The 17,142-nt window shown below is 41.8% G+C and overlaps 2 protein-coding genes and 1 pseudogene across 2 annotated transcripts; 2 read left to right on the top strand and 1 right to left on the bottom strand.

The window, feature by feature from the left end:
* Nucleotides 1-476, bottom strand: part of LOC110436015 — a 30,698-nt pseudogene extending 30,222 nt beyond the window's left edge.
* On the top strand, nt 475-8,464 carry LOC8082071 (probable Histone-lysine N-methyltransferase ATXR5). The gene is made up of 7 exons (XM_021462171.1): nt 475-724; nt 854-949; nt 6,721-6,929; nt 7,027-7,127; nt 7,371-7,583; nt 7,695-7,730; nt 8,440-8,464. Exons 1-7 carry the CDS (start codon nt 475-477, stop codon nt 8,462-8,464), a joined length of 930 nt encoding a protein of 309 aa, XP_021317846.1.
* Nucleotides 12,482-14,624, top strand: LOC8082070 (probable Histone-lysine N-methyltransferase ATXR5). The gene is made up of 5 exons (XM_002451181.1): nt 12,482-12,728; nt 13,491-13,714; nt 13,797-13,897; nt 14,145-14,357; nt 14,465-14,624. Exons 1-5 carry the CDS (start codon nt 12,482-12,484, stop codon nt 14,622-14,624), a joined length of 945 nt encoding a protein of 314 aa, XP_002451226.1.

The following is a 17,142-nucleotide window of genomic DNA, read 5'->3' as shown; positions in this document are numbered from 1 at the left end:
AAAAAGAATCCGGTGGCGCTGGCGTGTGGTGTGGTGAGCGATCGAGCTAGCGCCAGAGAAAAACGACAAGACAGTTCGCCAAGGGCAACGGTCTCCTCGCTCGCTCCACGCCGGTGGCCGTCACGTACACCTGCAGACGAGAGTGACCGAATGGCGGCCGTGGCAGCTCGCAGCGCCCTCACGCGTCACGCGCAGGCCTCCGGTGGCTCTCACCGCAGCCCTCTCTTCGATCCCTTCCGCTACACATCAGTTACCAAAGCCAGCGAGAGTCCACCGTCGACGACCCTCTGTCCACTTCCCGTCTCCCTCTCCTCAGGCTCTCTCCAGTCTCCCAGCCCCAACCGAGATCTCCGATCTGCCGCCATGAGCCGTGCCGCGCCGTCGTCGTCATCGGCGAGCTCGCCGCAGCTCCTCGGATGCGAGGACACGGTGCCGTCAAAACTGGAGCTCCCGACGCAGCAGCGGTACTGCTCCATGGACGACGTGATGCGCCGCGCGGCCGCCGTCGACGCGCCGCCGCCCGTCGCAAACGAGCGGGTGTACACCTACTACGACACGGTCCGCTGCGAGACCTGCGGCTCCGCCGACCACGAGGACGACCTGCTCCTCTGCGACCGCTGCGACCGCGGCCACCACACCTTCTGCCTCCGCCTCATCGCCGCCCAGGTCCCCGTCGGGCCCTGGTTCTGCCCCATCTGCGATCCGATCGCCAACGCCCCCAACAGTGCGTCGTACCATGCATTTCTTTATCTTCTTCTTTCCTTGCTGCCGTGTTGTGCACTGCTATCGTATATCGTATCTCACTGTTTTCCCTGTTTTTTTTTGTTTCGTTTTGCTGGGAGACGATCCATAGGTGGTTTTCTGGAGAACAAGACCAAGATCTTCAATTTCTTTGGGATTAAGGAGGATGAGCAGGATGCGCAGGCCAGCGAAAGTAAGGTCTCCAAAGGTAATTCCGATCCTTCGGCCTGCTGCTTTTCGCCTTATTGCTTGCGTTGAATGATCCATGAAACAGCGGCTTCGCTACTGTTGAATTCGATTTTCTCATAGATTACTTTATAATTCGATTAGCAGCAGCTTCACTATTATTTCTTCTTTCTTTGTCTAAATGTCCTCCTACATGTACGTCACTCATGTCTTTTTCTGAGTGTTTCATGTTTGATTATGCAATTATCGCTGCATGTTTGATGATCATTTGCTGCATTGCCTTCAAATATACCCGTGAATTGGAAACGCTAGGCAACATACATAGAATACATGCATTTTACATTAAAATGTGGCATATATACTTGCTTAATTACATTGTGAGTGGAAGTACGTAGGCGGGAAAGCATTATGGGACAAATATTTAATCTGGCTGAGTTATGTGCTTCTTAAGTAAGTTGCAGCTCTGTGTTTCACTTTCTAGATCATCTATGTTGTATGGATTGGGACTATTTCTAGTTCTGGTATATATGTTACCCGCTTCATTATCTGGCTGCAGTGAGTACTGGTACCGCTTAATTAAGCCCAAGCAAGTGAAGAGAAATCCAATAAGATAGACTTGATTTACTTTCCTTTCCAAGACCTATACCATATATATACTGGATACCTTGCTTTGAAACCAATGACTAGTAGAGGATTTCGAGGAACCACAGCATTTTGAAGTAGGGATGGGCTTTCCACGAATTAGCATTCGGATTTTGTTGGTCTTATTACCAATTATTGTTATTCAAAAGAAGGGTTTTTTTTTGAGGGAATATTCAAAAGAAGGGTTCGCACTGGCAAATAAGAAAACCCATAACGATAGTTTCCACCCTTGAATGTATTGTATTAGTATATAAAGGCTCCCGTGAGTTGTGTTCTATTTATTCTTCTTTTATGGGCAGTGTAATATTGTAATAATCTCTACAGGTTCGATGCACCTGCTAACAGCTAGCAATATATGACGATTAGTGAATATTCCTGTTAGTATGCCAGTCACTTCTTTTGGGTCTTCTATGTTTGATTGTGCACTTGTATTGAGTGCATAGCTTGCTGAAAGTTGCAGCATTGCCTCCAAATATGCCCCTGTGAACTGGGAACTCTAGGAAGCAGAGAATGCCGTTTACGTTAAAATGCGACATACTTTCTTGCACCATGACTGGAAAGAGGCGTGAAAGCATTATGGGACAAACATTTAATCTGGGTTAGTGACACATGCTTTTTAAGTAGCATGCAGTTCAAACAAATCATGCATTGCACTTTCTAGGTCATTTATGGTTGTATGGACTATGACTTACTAGTAAACATGCATGCCCTTGTGTTGCAATATAATGGGATCGGATATACATCGGTTGCAATGTGATTGCGCCAATTGTTACAGCAACAGATATGGAATTAATCACATTTAAATACATTTTGACTCCACTTTAAGATACTGCAGAAAATATCCAATCATTCCTGCTTTTACAATTCTCTTTGGTATGTCAGCCATTAGAATACATAAGTTTTATTCTTGAATCAACAAAAAGTGTTAAAAAATGTAAGTAATTACTTTTTCACAGTGTTTTGTTGGCAGCTTAATCCAACCCAACCCAAATCACCTCCCTAGTAGATCGCAACTCATAATTCCAAGGAACATGGAGCACTCATGACCTGGAAGGAGAGTGTGCATTTGGTTGTGACCAAATTTCTGTTACAGTGTGCCATGTATAGTGTGACATTATGATACCACACCCAAGAACATTGTAGAATGCCACTTAAAACAAGCAACTGCCATAAAAAAACAATTGATAAATAACAATAATGACTGCATTTATGCTTTTCTGAAATCTATCCACCTGGGTTCATAGTACAGGGTACTCACTTAGCTAGCATGTGTAAGATATAGAGAAATCATTTGCATCATATATAATGGAAACATCACGATCAATTGATGTAAGAAAGAAACTTGACAAAGTTATATATAGGGGTAGAGGAAGCAGGAGAAAATAAATTGTGCCAATTACAAACACATAAAGGGAGCCTATAATTTTCAGTAATTTTGTTCTACTGATATCGCCAAATACACCTCAGAATATTACATGGAACAGCACAGCTGATGTTCCATTATTGACATACCTTCACCAAATTAAACACCAAACTGTAGAAGAAGGTAACACCAAACTGTAGAAGAAGGGTGGAAGGGTGTCTCACAGTGGCTTAACACCTGCAAGGTGCAAACCCCAAGTGGTGAAGTTTAACAAAGAGTTAAAAAGAAAGAACTACATATGAATAACAGAACTGTTTATATATTTTGGATAATGAACTCATCAAGATAGTGTCCAAGCTCAAGGCTTAAATATTGGTGACTTGTTCTCCACCTATAATGATTATCATGGTGAGTTCATTATCCAAAGTATAAGCCTTCCATTTCACAGTGACCAAACTGTCATTCCCTCAATAAGAATGATCTATGAATATGATCTAGACCACTAAAGAATAAGAGGCTCATGATGTTTAGGCAGAGATAGCAACCACGGTTTATATGAACTAAACTCTCTATTTTATATATTTTTTCTATATGCCATTTGGTGATTATGTAACCCAACTGAACAAAAACTAATATGGAGCATCACCCTCGACTCTAAGAAGCCTAAAGAGAAGGCAGTAGCCATTGGCATATTTTAAATCAGTTAATAGTTCTTAGTTATCCTACTTATCAAGTTGTTTTAAGTGAAACAAGCCCCCATGAATAATGTCGATTTAATGCTATAACAGAAATTCAGAATGTTTTGGAAAGAATCACATATACCTGCATACATCTGACCATGTTTATCTACCGCCCTGAAAAATATATACTTTTTTTCATCTGAAATGCTGCGCGTTTTGCAGGTCCCTCCAAACACCCAGCTTGTACAGTAATTTTCTCAGCAGTACCAACCTGCAGTTCAAGTGCATTTTTTGTTAAGGCTATAGAGATACCATATGTAAAATAAAAGGAGTGAAAAATAAGTTATCACAAGTCAAGACAATTTGATGCGCCGTAAGAAATGTTTCATTCCAAATTAATTTAACAACAGACCATAATGAATTAATGAGAGCACTTGCCATTCGTTGGTTATTAGAAGCATGCAGCATAAATGGCTAACAGGTGCGCCGTCAGGAACTTTATTTCAATAATCATAAAAGGTATCTTTAACACTTACGATTCATTAAACTGAATCAGGATATGATTTAGCTCATCAGGATAAACATATCATGACCAGATTGACAGACTCATCAGTCTACAAGCTCTAGACAAGGGCTTGATATCACCTCCTGCCTGAAAATGAAGTACCCTTTATCTAAACAGCTAGTATTTAAGTTATCTGCCCATAGTTATTGATGCCAATAAAATCCAATTTATCACATATGCTAGCTAGGGGAAATGGCAGCAACATCATATAGACCATAGGGCCAAGCAACGGCCACCGGTAGACAGATGGGTTTCAATCCCGGTGTAGAAACACCTTTAGTCCCGGTTTTCCCAATCGGGATTGGAAATCCAGGAATTGGGAAAACCGGGACTAAAGGTCCAGGCTTTTAATGCCCTGTCATGCAATCGGGATTAAAACCCATCTTGGGAACTCAAAAATAATTTAAACCCTGCAGACCTCCCTCTATTGCGTGTCTGAGGTTCAAACCCAAGACCTCTTGTCTCGCGCGTATCTTCCTTACCAACTCAACTGCACATCACATGTGACAATGTCTTAGATGCTCTCCCTTTGAATTCACTCGTGGGGGACCTTTAGTCCCAGGTCGGAGACTTTTAATACAGAATTCAACTGGGATTAAAAGGTTACCATTTAGTCCCAGTTGATGTTACCAACCGGGACTAAAAGTTAGAGGACCTCCGGGTTGTTAACACCAACTGGGACTAAAGTGTGGTTTTTAGTCCCAGTTGGTGTTACCAACCGAGACTAAAGGTCCCTGCTGCAAAAGTCTGTTGCACTATTCGTTGGACAGGAGATTCTAGTCCTAATCGGTGGTTCCAACTAGAAATAAATCTCTATTACTCCTGGGCTCAATTTAGAGCGGGACTAAAAGTAATGATCAAAAGTCTGTTCTCTAGTAGTGGGTAACGATTGGCCTGCAACACACATCACATTACCAACCAGAACACGGAAACACATCCATAAACGTGGGGCAAAAGGGGTAGTTGCAGAAATATGAAGCATAGACTAATCTATACATAGAGAAGTGAAGGAATTGAAAAATACCTATCACCCAAAAACATCTTACCCACCTTAGATCTTCTCCCGTGGATGTACATCTAAAGCATGCAATTTAAGTGTTAACTGTGGGCCCGGAGCGTTTCCTATAACATCCTGACACGCATGTTCCCCTAGAGAAACCAGCGCCTCTGGCAAAAAAAAAGTTCACCCAAAAAATTCATTACCCGTTCAGACGTACCCGTATCGTCGCGACACCGCTAACTGCCACGCGTCCTCGCTCCCTGCCCACGGTAACTTCACCGTGCGTGGCAACTCCCTTCCAATACCATTTCCCATCCCCTCACGATCTACGCCACAGCTCCAAACGCTTTCCTCTCCGCGGCCTCACTCCGCCACTCGTTCGTACGGCCGCCAACGGGCGTCCGGCCTGTACCACGATGCAGCAGAGGCCACTCTTCAAGGCCCCCGCCCATGTCAAACCTACCTGCCCGCCTATACTCGCCGATTTGTGCCCTCCACCAAGTGCTCAGGTCTTCTTCGCACCGTTTGTCGGCGATGTGCATTGTGGGGCAGCCACTAGCACCCTATGGTGGGCAGAGGCCTGGCACCGACTCGGCGGCTGCCGCTGCCGCCCTCCATTAGGGCCCAAGTTGGCACGACGCCTTGGCAGATTCATCCGCTTCGATCCCACCACAGCCGTACCATGCGGGCGAGGTAGGGCAGCGGCGGCGATGTCATCATCGATGACAGGGGCCTGCAAAATGGCCCTCATGGTAAATGTTGCACTCAGTAGTATTGGTACAAATAATAATATATTAAAACTGTAACATCAGATAGTATAATGTTCAACATGTCAATCATAAGCTACATTCTAGTTGTCTTGCAAAATAAAGTCAGAAGAGCAAAGCTGCAGTGCTACAAATGTTAGAAATAGAAGTCAAGCTACATTCTATTGTCGTTCCACTTGCCGATTCCACATCGGAGCCAGTTCAAGTCAACTTATCCCACATTCCAGCTCAAAACGAGCAAGGAGGATGCAAGTGTTGCAGACACTTTCATTGGCAAGCAACACACCAGGAACAAGAAGGGGTCAAGGTCCACTAGCTGCTAAGGCAGATCAGGTTATGAGTTGCTGGGGGTTTAATTGTTAGTAAGTTAGCATCTTGTCAGTGAAGTTGCGGAGTTTGTGCCTCGGCCAGGTGATGGCCATTAGGCCATATAACCAAAGGTCGTCTAAGCATTAGGGAATTAAGGAAGAATTGAGTTGTTATGATTAGAGCCTCATAGGGATTGTGATCAGGCTCATTTCCCTGCCATCATTGCTAGTTTAGCCAGATCCACATCTCGACTGGAAATTGGTCAGGATCTAACATTCAGTGTGTGTTAGTTTTGCATGAATTTTAAGTAGTAATGGTAACTTGTGGACGAAACAAATCATGTAGTTTTCTTTTCTACATCATTTATGGTTGTACAAAAATGGTATCGAGAACAAATAGATAGATTAAGTACAAAAATGGATGTGCTTGTTATGGTACTAAATCAAGTAATTTACTTCATTTTTTAGGTGCTAGAAGGAGAAGGAAGCGTTCTCTTGTGATGCACAAGAAGAAGAGGATGATATTGCCATTTGTTCCATCTAAAGATGGAGCCAGAAGACTCAAACAACTGGAGTCTCTAGCCACTGCCTTGACTACATCCAAAACAGAGTTCAGTAATGAACTTACTTATATGCCTAATATGGCTCCTAGATCTTCCAATCTGGCAAGATTGGAGGTAGGCGGTATACAGGTTAGAAAATCCTTTCAGATGAAATTCTATTATAACCATTTGGTGTTTTGTTGTTCTAATTTTGCTCTCCTTGACTTTCAAGGTTCTGCAAAAAGAGGATAAGGAAAGTATACAGCTATGCAGAACCATGCAAAAAAGAGGCGAATTTCCTCCACTTCTCGTGGTCTTTGATTCCCAGGAAGGGTACTATCTTGAACTCACTACACTCAGTTAATTGCTTATTGGAAACTTGTCTATTTAATTCATAGTTTGTGGTGTGGGTCTCCAATTTTGCCATTCGTGTGCATGGCACTGGAATTTGTGTGCGCAAAACTCCCCACACGGTTCCAATGTCAGACACTATACACACAAATTGTGAGAGCAAAACACTGGACTCTGTTGTGTACACACTTTCATTAGAAATGACACATGCATATGTATTTCCAGTTTCACTGTGCAGGCTGATGGCAACATAAAGGATATGACCTTCCTAGCTGAATATTCTGGGGACGTTGATTATGTAGATAATAGAGAAAATGATGGTTGCAACTGTCTTATGACGCTCCTCATGTCAGCTAATCCTTCCCAAGATCTAGTCATTTGCCCTGACAAGCGGGCGAACATTTCCCGCTTTTTCAGTGGCATCAATAACTCCACACCGTAAGTTGTTTGTGTTGTACCCATGAGTTCAGTTTGCAACTGTTTTACTGTGTTGTCACCTCAAAGAAAGGATGTCTGTATTCTAACTTCAAAACTGTGAAACTGTTACAGGGATGGTAAGAAGAAGCAAAATGTCAAGTGTGTGCGGTATGACATCGATGGAGAGAGCCATGTCTTGTTGGTGGCCTGTCGTAATATAGTGTGTGGTGATAAGCTATATTGCAATTACAATGGGTATGAGAATGCGTATCCCACAAACCATTTCGTCTAACCTAACCCCAATAGTTCTGACCTTACCAGTAGTAAAGGAGGCTTGGTGAAATACAGCTTTGCCACCAAGAGATCCTAATGATAGAAATTGATAATGTCTTGTATAGTAGTACCCTAATTCAGTTATATATAGGAGACAAGAGGAATCATCATTGTCCCTGCTATCAAGATGAATCTTCCGATTATTATTGTTTTTATTCTAGAGATCTCTACCCCTTTTGTGAGAGGAAATAGTTGTATATGTGTCTCCTATTTATAAGAATGTTAGAAAATGAAACACTAATTAACCTGCCCACGACCCCCTATACTGGATGCCTTTGCTTTGAAACCAATGACTAGTAGAGGATTTCGAGGAACCACAGCATTTTGAAGTAGGGATGGGCTTTCCTCGAATTAGCATTTGGATTTTGTTGGTCTTATTACCAATTGTTGTTATTCAAAAGAAGGGTTCACACCGGCAAATAAGAAAACCCATAACGATAGTTTCCACCCTTGAATGTATTGTATTAGTATATAAGGCTCCAGTGAGTTGTGTTCTATTTATTCTTCTTTTATGGGCAGTGTCATATTGTAATAATCTCTACAGGTTCGATGCACCTGCTAACAGCTAGCAATATATGGTGATTAGTGAATATTCCTGCTAGTATGCCAGTCACTTCTTTTGGGTCTTGTATGTTTGATTGTGCACTTGTATTGAGTGCATAGCTTGCTGAAAGTTTCAGCATTGCCTCCAAATATGCCCCTGTGAACTGGGAACTCTAGGCAACAGAGAATACCGTTTACGTTAAAATGTGACATACTTGCTTGCACCATGACTGGAAATAGGCATGAAAGCATTATGGGACAAACATTTAATCTGGGTTAGTTACACATGCTTTTTAAGTAGCATGCAGTTCAAACAAATCATGCATTGCACTTTCTAGGTCATTTATGGTTGTATGGACTATGACTTACTAGTAAACATGCATGCCCTTGTGTTGCAATATAATGGGATCGGATATACATCGGTTGCAATGTGATTGCGCCAATTGTTACAGCAACAGATATGGAATTAATCAGATTTAAATACATTTTGACTCCACTTTAAGATACTGCAGAAAATATCCAATCATTCTTGCTTTTACAATTCTCTTTGGTATGTCAGCCATTAGAATACATAAGTTTTATTCTTGAATCAATAAAAAGTGTTAAAAAATGTAAGTAATTACTTTTTTGCAGTGTTTTGTTCGCAGCTTAATCCAACCCAACCCAAATCACCTCCCTAGTAGATCGCAACTCATAATTCCAAGGAACATGCATGGAGCACTCATGACCTGGAAGGAGAGAGTGCATTTGGTTGTGACCAAATTTCTGTTACAGTGTGCCATGTATAGTGTGACATTATGATACCACACCCAAGAACATTGTAGAATGCCACTTAAAACAAGCAACTGCCATAAAAAACAATTGATAAATAACAATAATGACTGCATTTATATAATAGCTAGCATGTGTAAGATATAGAGAAATCATTTGCATCATATATAATGGAAACATCACGATCAATTGATGTAAGAAAGAAACTTGACAAAGTTATATATAGCTAGGGGTAGAGGAAGCAGGAGAAAATAAATTGTGTCAATTACAAACACATAAAGGGAGCCTATAATTTTCATTAATTTTGTTCTACTGATATCGCCAAATACGTACACCTCAGAATATTACATGGAACAGCACAGCTGATGTTACATTATTGACATACCTTCACCAAATTAAACACCAAACTGTAGAAAAGGGTGGAAGGGTGTCTCACAGTGGCTTAACACCTGCAAGGTGCAAACCCCAAGTGGTGAAGTTTAACAAAGAGTTACAAAGAAAGAACTACATATGAATAACAGAACTGTTTATATATTTTGGATAATGAACTCATCAAGATAGTGTCCAAGCTCAAGGCTTAAATATTGGTGACTTGTTCTCCACCTATAATGATTATCATGGTGAGTTCATTATCCAAAGTATAAGCCTTCCATTTCACAGTGACCAAACTGTCATTCCCACAATAAGAATGATCTCTGAATATGATCTAGACCACTAAAGAATAAGAGGGCTCATGAAGTTTAGGCAGAGATAGCAACCACGGTTTATATGAACTAAACTCTCTATTTTATATATTTTTTCTATATGCAATTTGGTGATTATGTAACCCAACTGAACAAAAACTAATATGGAGCATCACCCTCGACTCTAAGAAGCCTAAAGAGAAGGCAGTAGCCATTGGCATATTTTAAATCAGTTAATAGTTCTTAGTTATCCTACTTATCAAATTGTTTTAAGTGAAACAAGCCCCCATGAATAATGTCGATTTAATACTATAACAGAAATTCAGAATGTTTTGGAAAGAATCACATATACCTGCATACATCTGACCATGTTTATCTACCGCCCTGAAAAATTATATACTTTTTTTCATCTGAAATGCTGCGTTTTGCAGCTCCCTGCAAACACCCAGCTTGTACAGTAATTTTCTCAGCAGTACCAACCTGCAGTTCAAGTGCATTTTTTGTTAAGGCTATAGAGATACCATATGTAAAATAAAAGGAGTGAAAAATAAGTTATCACAAGTCAAGACAATTTGATGCCAAACAAGAGACGTATAAAAAAACCGGACAAACATTATAAATTTGTTTTATACTTTGTGGCCAATGAATACACACATGGCATTGTATATTTTTCTGAAATCAGAGATGGCCTTTGACAATAAAAGATGGGTTTCCATGCTAGGTTGTTAGCAAACTTGGGACCGTATAGCCACCTGCCTATTTCCAGTTATCTGACGTGTCTAAAATAGATAGCCAAGCACACTCACACCCTTCAAGACAATATGCCTATAAGTGCTGGAATTTACATATACATGATCAGATAGTAAGAAATGTTTCATTCCAAATTAATTTAACCACAGACCATAATGAATTAATGATTGCAGCATAAATGGCTAACAGGTGCTCCGTCAGGAACTTGATTTCAATAATCATAAAAGGTATCTTTAACACCTGTACGATTCATTAAACTGAATCAGGATATGATTTAGCCCATCAGGATAAACATATCATGACCAGATTGACGGACTAATCAGTCTACAAGCTCTAGACCAGGGCTTGATATCACCTCCTGCCTGAAAATGAAGTAATCAACTCCTACAGTTTACATGTTTAGACCCTTTATCTAAACAGCTAGTATTTAAGTTATCTGCCCATAGTTATTGATGCCAATAAAATCCAATTTATCACATATGCTAGCTAGGGGAAAAGGCAGCAACATCATATAGACCATAGGGCCAAGCAACGGCCACCAGTAGACAGATGGGTTTCAATCCCGGTGTAGAAACACCTTTAGTCCCAGTTTTTTCAATCGGGATTGGAAATCCAGGAATTGGGAAAACCGAGACTAAAAGTCCAGGCTTTTAATCCCCTGTCATGCAACCGGGATTAAAACCCATCTTGGGAACTCAAAATAATTTAAACCCTGCAGACCTCCCTGTATTGCGTGTCTGAGGTTCAAACCCAATACCTCTTGTCTCGCGTGTATCTTCGTTACCAACTCAACTGCACACCACATGTGACAATGTCTTGGATGCTCTCCCTTTGAATTCACTCGTGGGGGACCTTTAGTCCCAGGTCAGAGGCTTTTAATACGGAATTCAACTGGGATTAAAAGGTCACCATTTAGTCCCAGTTGATGTTACCAACCGGGACTAAAAGTTAGAGGACCTCCGGGTTGGTAACACCAACTGGGACTAAAGGGTGGTTTAAAGTCCCAGTTGGTGTTACCAACCGAGACTAAAGGTCCCTGCTACAAAAGTCTGTTGCACTATTCGTTGGACAGGAGATTCTAGTCCTAATCGGTGGTTCCAACTGGAACTAAATCTCTATTACTCCTGGGCTCAATTTAGAGCGGGACTAAAAGTAAGGATCAAAAGTCTGTTCTCTAGTAGTGGGTAACGATTGGCCTGCAACACACATCACATTCCCAACCAGAACACGGACACACATCCATAAACGTGGGGCAAAAGGGGTAGTTGCAGAAATATGAAGCATAGACTAATCTATACATAGAGAAGTGAAGGAATTGAAAAATACCTATCACCCAAAAACATCTTACCCACCTTAGATCTTCTCCCGTGGATGTACATCTAAAGCATGCAATTTAAGTGTTAACTGTGGGCCCAGAGCGTTTCCTATAACATCCTGACACGCATGTTCCCCTAGAGAAACCAACGCCTCTGGCAAAAAAAAGTTCATCCAAAAAAATTCATTACCCGTCCGGACGAACCCGCATCGTCGCGACACCGCTAACTGCCACGCGTCCTCGCTCCCTGCGCGCGGTAACTTCACCGTGCGTGGCAACTCCCTTCCAATACCATTTCCCATCCCCTCACGATCTACGCTACAACTCCGAACGCTTTCCTCTCCGCGGCCTCACTCCGCCACTCGTTCGTACGGCCGCCAACGGGCGTCGGGCCAGTACCACGATGCAGCAGAGGCCACTCTTAAAGACCCCCCCCCCCCATGTCAAACCTACCCGCCCGCCTATACTCGCCGATTTGTGCCCTCCACCAAGTGCTCACGTCTTCTTCGCACCGTTCGTCGGCGATGTGCATTGTGGGGCAGCCACTAGCACCCTATGGTGGGCAGAGGCCTGGCAACGACTCGGCGGCTGCCGCTGCCGCCCTCCATCAGGTGCCCAAGTCGGCACGCTGCCTTGGCAGATTCATCCGCTTCGATCCCACCACAGCCGTACCCTGCGGGCGACGTAGGGCAGCGGCGGCGGCGATGTCATCATCGAGGACAGGGGCCTGCAAAATGGCCCTCATGGTAAATGTTGCACTCAGTAGTATTGGTACAAATAATAATATATTAAAACTGTAACATCAGATAGTATAATGTTTAACATGTCAATCATAAGCTACATTCTAGTTGTCTTGCAAAATAAAGTCAGAAGAGCAAAGCTGCTGTGCTACAAATGTTAGAAATAGAAGTCAAGCTACATTCTATTGTCGTTCCACCTACCGATTCCACATGGGAGCCAGTTCAAGTCAACTTATCCCAAATTCCAGCTCAAAACGAGCAAGGAGGATGCAAGTGTTGCAGACACTTTCATTGGCAAGCAACACACCAGGAACAAGAAGGGGTTAAGGTCCACTAGCTGCTAAGGCAGATCAGGTTATGAGTTGCTGGGGGTTTGTTAGTAAGTTAGCATCTTGTCAGTGAAGTTGCGGAGTTTGTGCCTCTGCCAGGTGATGGCCATTAGGCCATATAACCAAAGGTCGTCTAAGCATTAGGGGATTAAGGAAGAATTGAGTTGTTATGATTAGAGCCTCATAGGGATTGTGATCAGGCTCATTTCCCTGCCATCATTGCTAGTTTAGCCAGATCCACATCTCGACTGGAAATTGGTCAGGATCTAACATTCAGTGTGTGTTAGTTTTGCATGAATTTTAAGTAGTAATGGTAACTTGTGGACGAAACAAATCATGTAGTTTTCTTTTCTACATCATTTATGGTTGTACAAAAATGGTATCGAGAACAAATAGATAGATTAAGTACAAAAATGGATGTGCTTGTTATGGTACTAAATCAAGTAATTTACTTCATTTTTTAGGTGCTAGAAGGAGAAGGAAGCGTTCTCTTGTGATGCACAAGAAGAAGAGGATGATATTGCCATTTGTTCCATCTAAAGATGGAGCCAGAAGACTCAAACAACTGGAGTCTCTAGCCACTGCCTTGACTACATCCAAAACAGAGTTCAGTAATGAACTTACTTATATGCCTAATATGGCTCCTAGATCTTCCAATCTGGCAAGATTGGAGGTAGGCGGTATACAGGTTAGAAAATCTTTTCAGATGAAATTCTATTATAACCATTTGGTGTTTTGTTGTTCTAATTTTGCTCTCCTTGAGTTTCAAGGTTCTGCAAAAAGAGGATAAGGAAAGTATACAGCTATGCAGAACCATGCAAAAAAGAGGCGAATTTCCTCCACTTCTCGTGGTCTTTGATTCCCAGGAAGGGTACGTACTATCTTGAACTCACTACACTCAGTTAATTGCTTATTGGAAACTTGTCTATTTAATTCATAGTTTGTGGTGTGGGTCTCCAATTTTGCCATTCGTGTGCATGGCACTGGAATTTGTGTGTGCAACACTCCCCACACGGTTCCAATGTCAGACACTATACACACAAATTGTGAGAGCAAAACACTGGACTCTGTTGTGTACACACTTTCATTAGAAATGACACATGCATATGTATTTCCAGTTTCACTGTGCAGGCTGATGGCAACATAAAGGATATGACCTTCCTAGCTGAATATTCTGGGGACGTTGATTATGTAGATAATAGAGAAAATGATGGTTGCAACTGTCTTATGACGCTCCTCATGTCAGCTAATCCTTCCCAAGATCTGGTCATTTGCCCTGACAAGCGGGCGAACATTTCCCGCTTTTTCAGTGGCATCAATAACTCCACACCGTAAGTTGTTTTGTACCCATGAGTTCAGTTTGCAACTGTTTTACTGTGTTGTCACCTCAAAGAAAGGATGTCTGTATTCTAACTTCAAAACTGTGAAACTGTTACAGGGATGGTAAGAAGAAGCAAAATGTCAAGTGTGTGCGGTATGACATCGATGGAGAGAGCCATGTCTTGTTGGTGGCCTGTCGTAATATAGTGTGTGGTGATAAGCTATATTGCAATTACAATGGGTATGAGAATGCGTATCCCACAAACCATTTCGTCTAACCTAACCCCAATAGTTCTGACCTTACCAGTAGTAAAGGAGGCTTGGTGAAATACAGCTTTGCCACCAAGAGATCCTAATGATAGAAATTGATAATGTCTTGTATAGTAGTACCCTAATTCAGTTATATATAGGAGACAAGAGGAATCATCATTGTCCCTGCTATCAAGATGAATCTTCCGATTATTATTGTTTTTATTCTAGATATCTCTACCCTTTTTGTGAGAGGAAATAATTGTATATGTGTCTCCAATTTATAAGAATGTTAGAAAATGAGAAAGAATGTTGTAGTAGAGTTAACTATTGTGTTGTTGCTGGTTCAAGGTGCATTTTGACTATTGACAATTGGATGGATGTGCAGGCGCAGCTGGACACACACACACACACACACACACACACACACACACACACACACACACACATCTGGCCGGCCCGGTGCAATGTTGTTACTTTTCCTAGAAACTTGCATGCCCAAAGCTTATTTTATGATTGTATACTTATGGCCATACATGTTGACTTATTTCTGTTGCCAGTATTTGTGTACCCTCTTGATTACCTTGGTGTATTAGTTTAGCTGTAAAAGATTCTTGGCTTTGGCCTTTCTATAACAAATCCATGCTGGTTTTATTGCTTATTGCTGGATGTATTAATGCTGGCTCCAGTAAGCTGTGTTACATTCATTTACTTATGAGTGGTTCTGTTGTTGTAACTTATTTGTCTAAAATGTAATCCACACATGTTAAGTGCTAGTGGCATATATTCTTGTTAGTCAGTCACATCCTTATCGGTGTTTTGTTTGTTTTTGCAATTATTGACCAGATGACTAGCTGATCAATGCAGCACTGCATCATTGAGGAATAGGAAATTCTAGTTAACAAAGAATATGGTTATGTCAAAATGTGAAGAACTCACGTCCTGAGTGGAAAGTGCGGTTGATTATGCTTTTTAGGTAGCGGTGGCAATCTGCTGTGGAGAAAAATCATGGTTTCAATTTGTAGATCATTCATGGATTGTGTGGATTAACTGATTTCTGTTGAGAGTCTATGTTACTCACTTAAATCATGACTCAAAATAGATGGGAAACAATTACCAGACAAATATTTAATTGATGGCTTCGTGCTGCACCATGGCTGCACCTTTGTCCTAGACTCCTCAAGCTGTGGCATCAGCTACTTGCCACTGCCAATGGTGCTAGCCATCACGGGTTGTAGAAGACACTCCACATGTATGCCTCGTTCTATAGCCCGCATGAGTCGGTGGTCTAGACTATGGTCGACCGCTTCTCCAAGTACATGTACTTTATCGTCCTCGGCCACCCCTACAGTTCAACATCGGTCACCCATGCCTTCTTCAACCATATATAGGATCCCATGCTCCATCATTAGTGATAGGGACCCAGCCTTTACCAGCTCCTTCTAGACCTAACTCTTCCATATGTATGATATGATGTCATGTTCCTCCCAAGCTCTGTGTTCCATCCACCAAAGGACGGCTTGTCAGAGGTATAGTATACCCGATGCACCTCTCCATTGGTAACTGAGAACTGAAACTTGACTAGATCCAAAATTCAAAAACCATTAGCTCTTGTGGGAGATGTGGGCATTTTGATTTTGGTGACAACAATTGCTTGTTGCTACTCATTAATTTTGCGGCAAAATGTTGGCTCGGGGTTGGTCATCCACGCTTTTTTTAGCAACAGACAAACTAGATGAGTTGACACATTAATTTTTATTTCAGAATTCCACAACAATATATAAGTGTCATGCCGATTCCACCTGGGAGCCGTGGGAGGAGTTCAAGTCCATTGTTATCCATCATTATAGCTTGGGAACGAGCTGTACACTTTCATACAAGAGGAGGGTGGATGTGTTGCATACACTTTCATTAAGGCAAGGAACACATCAAGAAGAAGAAGGCGCCAGGGTCCACTAGTGGCTAATAAGGCCGATCAGGTTATTAGTTGTTGGAGGATTGTTAGCATCTTGTTAGTAAGTTAGCATCTTGTTAGTGAAGTTAGGGAGTTTTTTAGTGCCTCTGCTGGGTGACGGCCATTATGTCGTATAAGTAATGGCCAGCTAAGCATTAGGGGATCAAACAACAATTGAGTTGCTATGATCAGAGCCTCCTAGGGATTTCCCTGTCACCATTGCTAGTTTAGCTCGATCCACATATTGACTGGAAATTGTTGGGGATTTAACATTCAGTATGTGTTAGTTATGCATGCCTTTTAAGTAGTAATGGCAACTTGTGGTTGAAACAAATCATGCGGTTTTCTTTTCTAGATCATTTATGGTTGTACTTATGGCTATACAGATTGACTTATTCTGTTGCTAGTATATGTGTACCCTCTTGATTACCTTGGATGCATTAGTTTAGCTGTAGAAGATTCATGGCTTTGGCCTTTCTGTAATAAATAAATCCATATTTTTGGATTATTGCTAGATGTGTTAATACAGGCTCCAGTAAGCCATCTTCAATTTATTTATTTCTGAGTGGTCCAGTTGTTGTAATTGCTTTGTC

The sequence above is a fragment of the Sorghum bicolor genome, chromosome 5 (genome assembly GCF_000003195.3).
Source record: "Sorghum bicolor cultivar BTx623 chromosome 5, Sorghum_bicolor_NCBIv3, whole genome shotgun sequence".
NCBI lineage: Eukaryota > Viridiplantae > Streptophyta > Magnoliopsida > Poales > Poaceae > Sorghum > Sorghum bicolor.
Note: the sequence above shows the minus strand (reverse complement) of the source record. Positions and strands in the feature narration are given on the sequence as shown.

Bases quoted from the DNA above. Each gene is read 5' to 3' on its own strand.
- LOC8082070 (XM_002451181.1), top strand. From the start codon at position 12,482: ATGTGCATTGTGGGGCAGCCACTAGCACCCTATGGTGGGCAGAGGCCT. The intron at 12,729-13,490 runs GTACAAATAATA...TTCATTTTTTAG, and splicing joins TGTTGCACTCAGTAGTATTG to GTGCTAGAAGGAGAAGGAAG. The intron at 13,715-13,796 runs GTTAGAAAATCT...TTGAGTTTCAAG, and splicing joins TGGAGGTAGGCGGTATACAG to GTTCTGCAAAAAGAGGATAA.
- LOC8082071 (XM_021462171.1), top strand. From the start codon at position 475: ATGGACGACGTGATGCGCCGCGCGGCCGCCGTCGACGCGCCGCCGCCC. The intron at 6,930-7,026 runs GTAGGCGGTATA...TTGACTTTCAAG, and splicing joins CCAATCTGGCAAGATTGGAG to GTTCTGCAAAAAGAGGATAA. The intron at 7,128-7,370 runs GTACTATCTTGA...ATGTATTTCCAG, and splicing joins GTCTTTGATTCCCAGGAAGG to TTTCACTGTGCAGGCTGATG.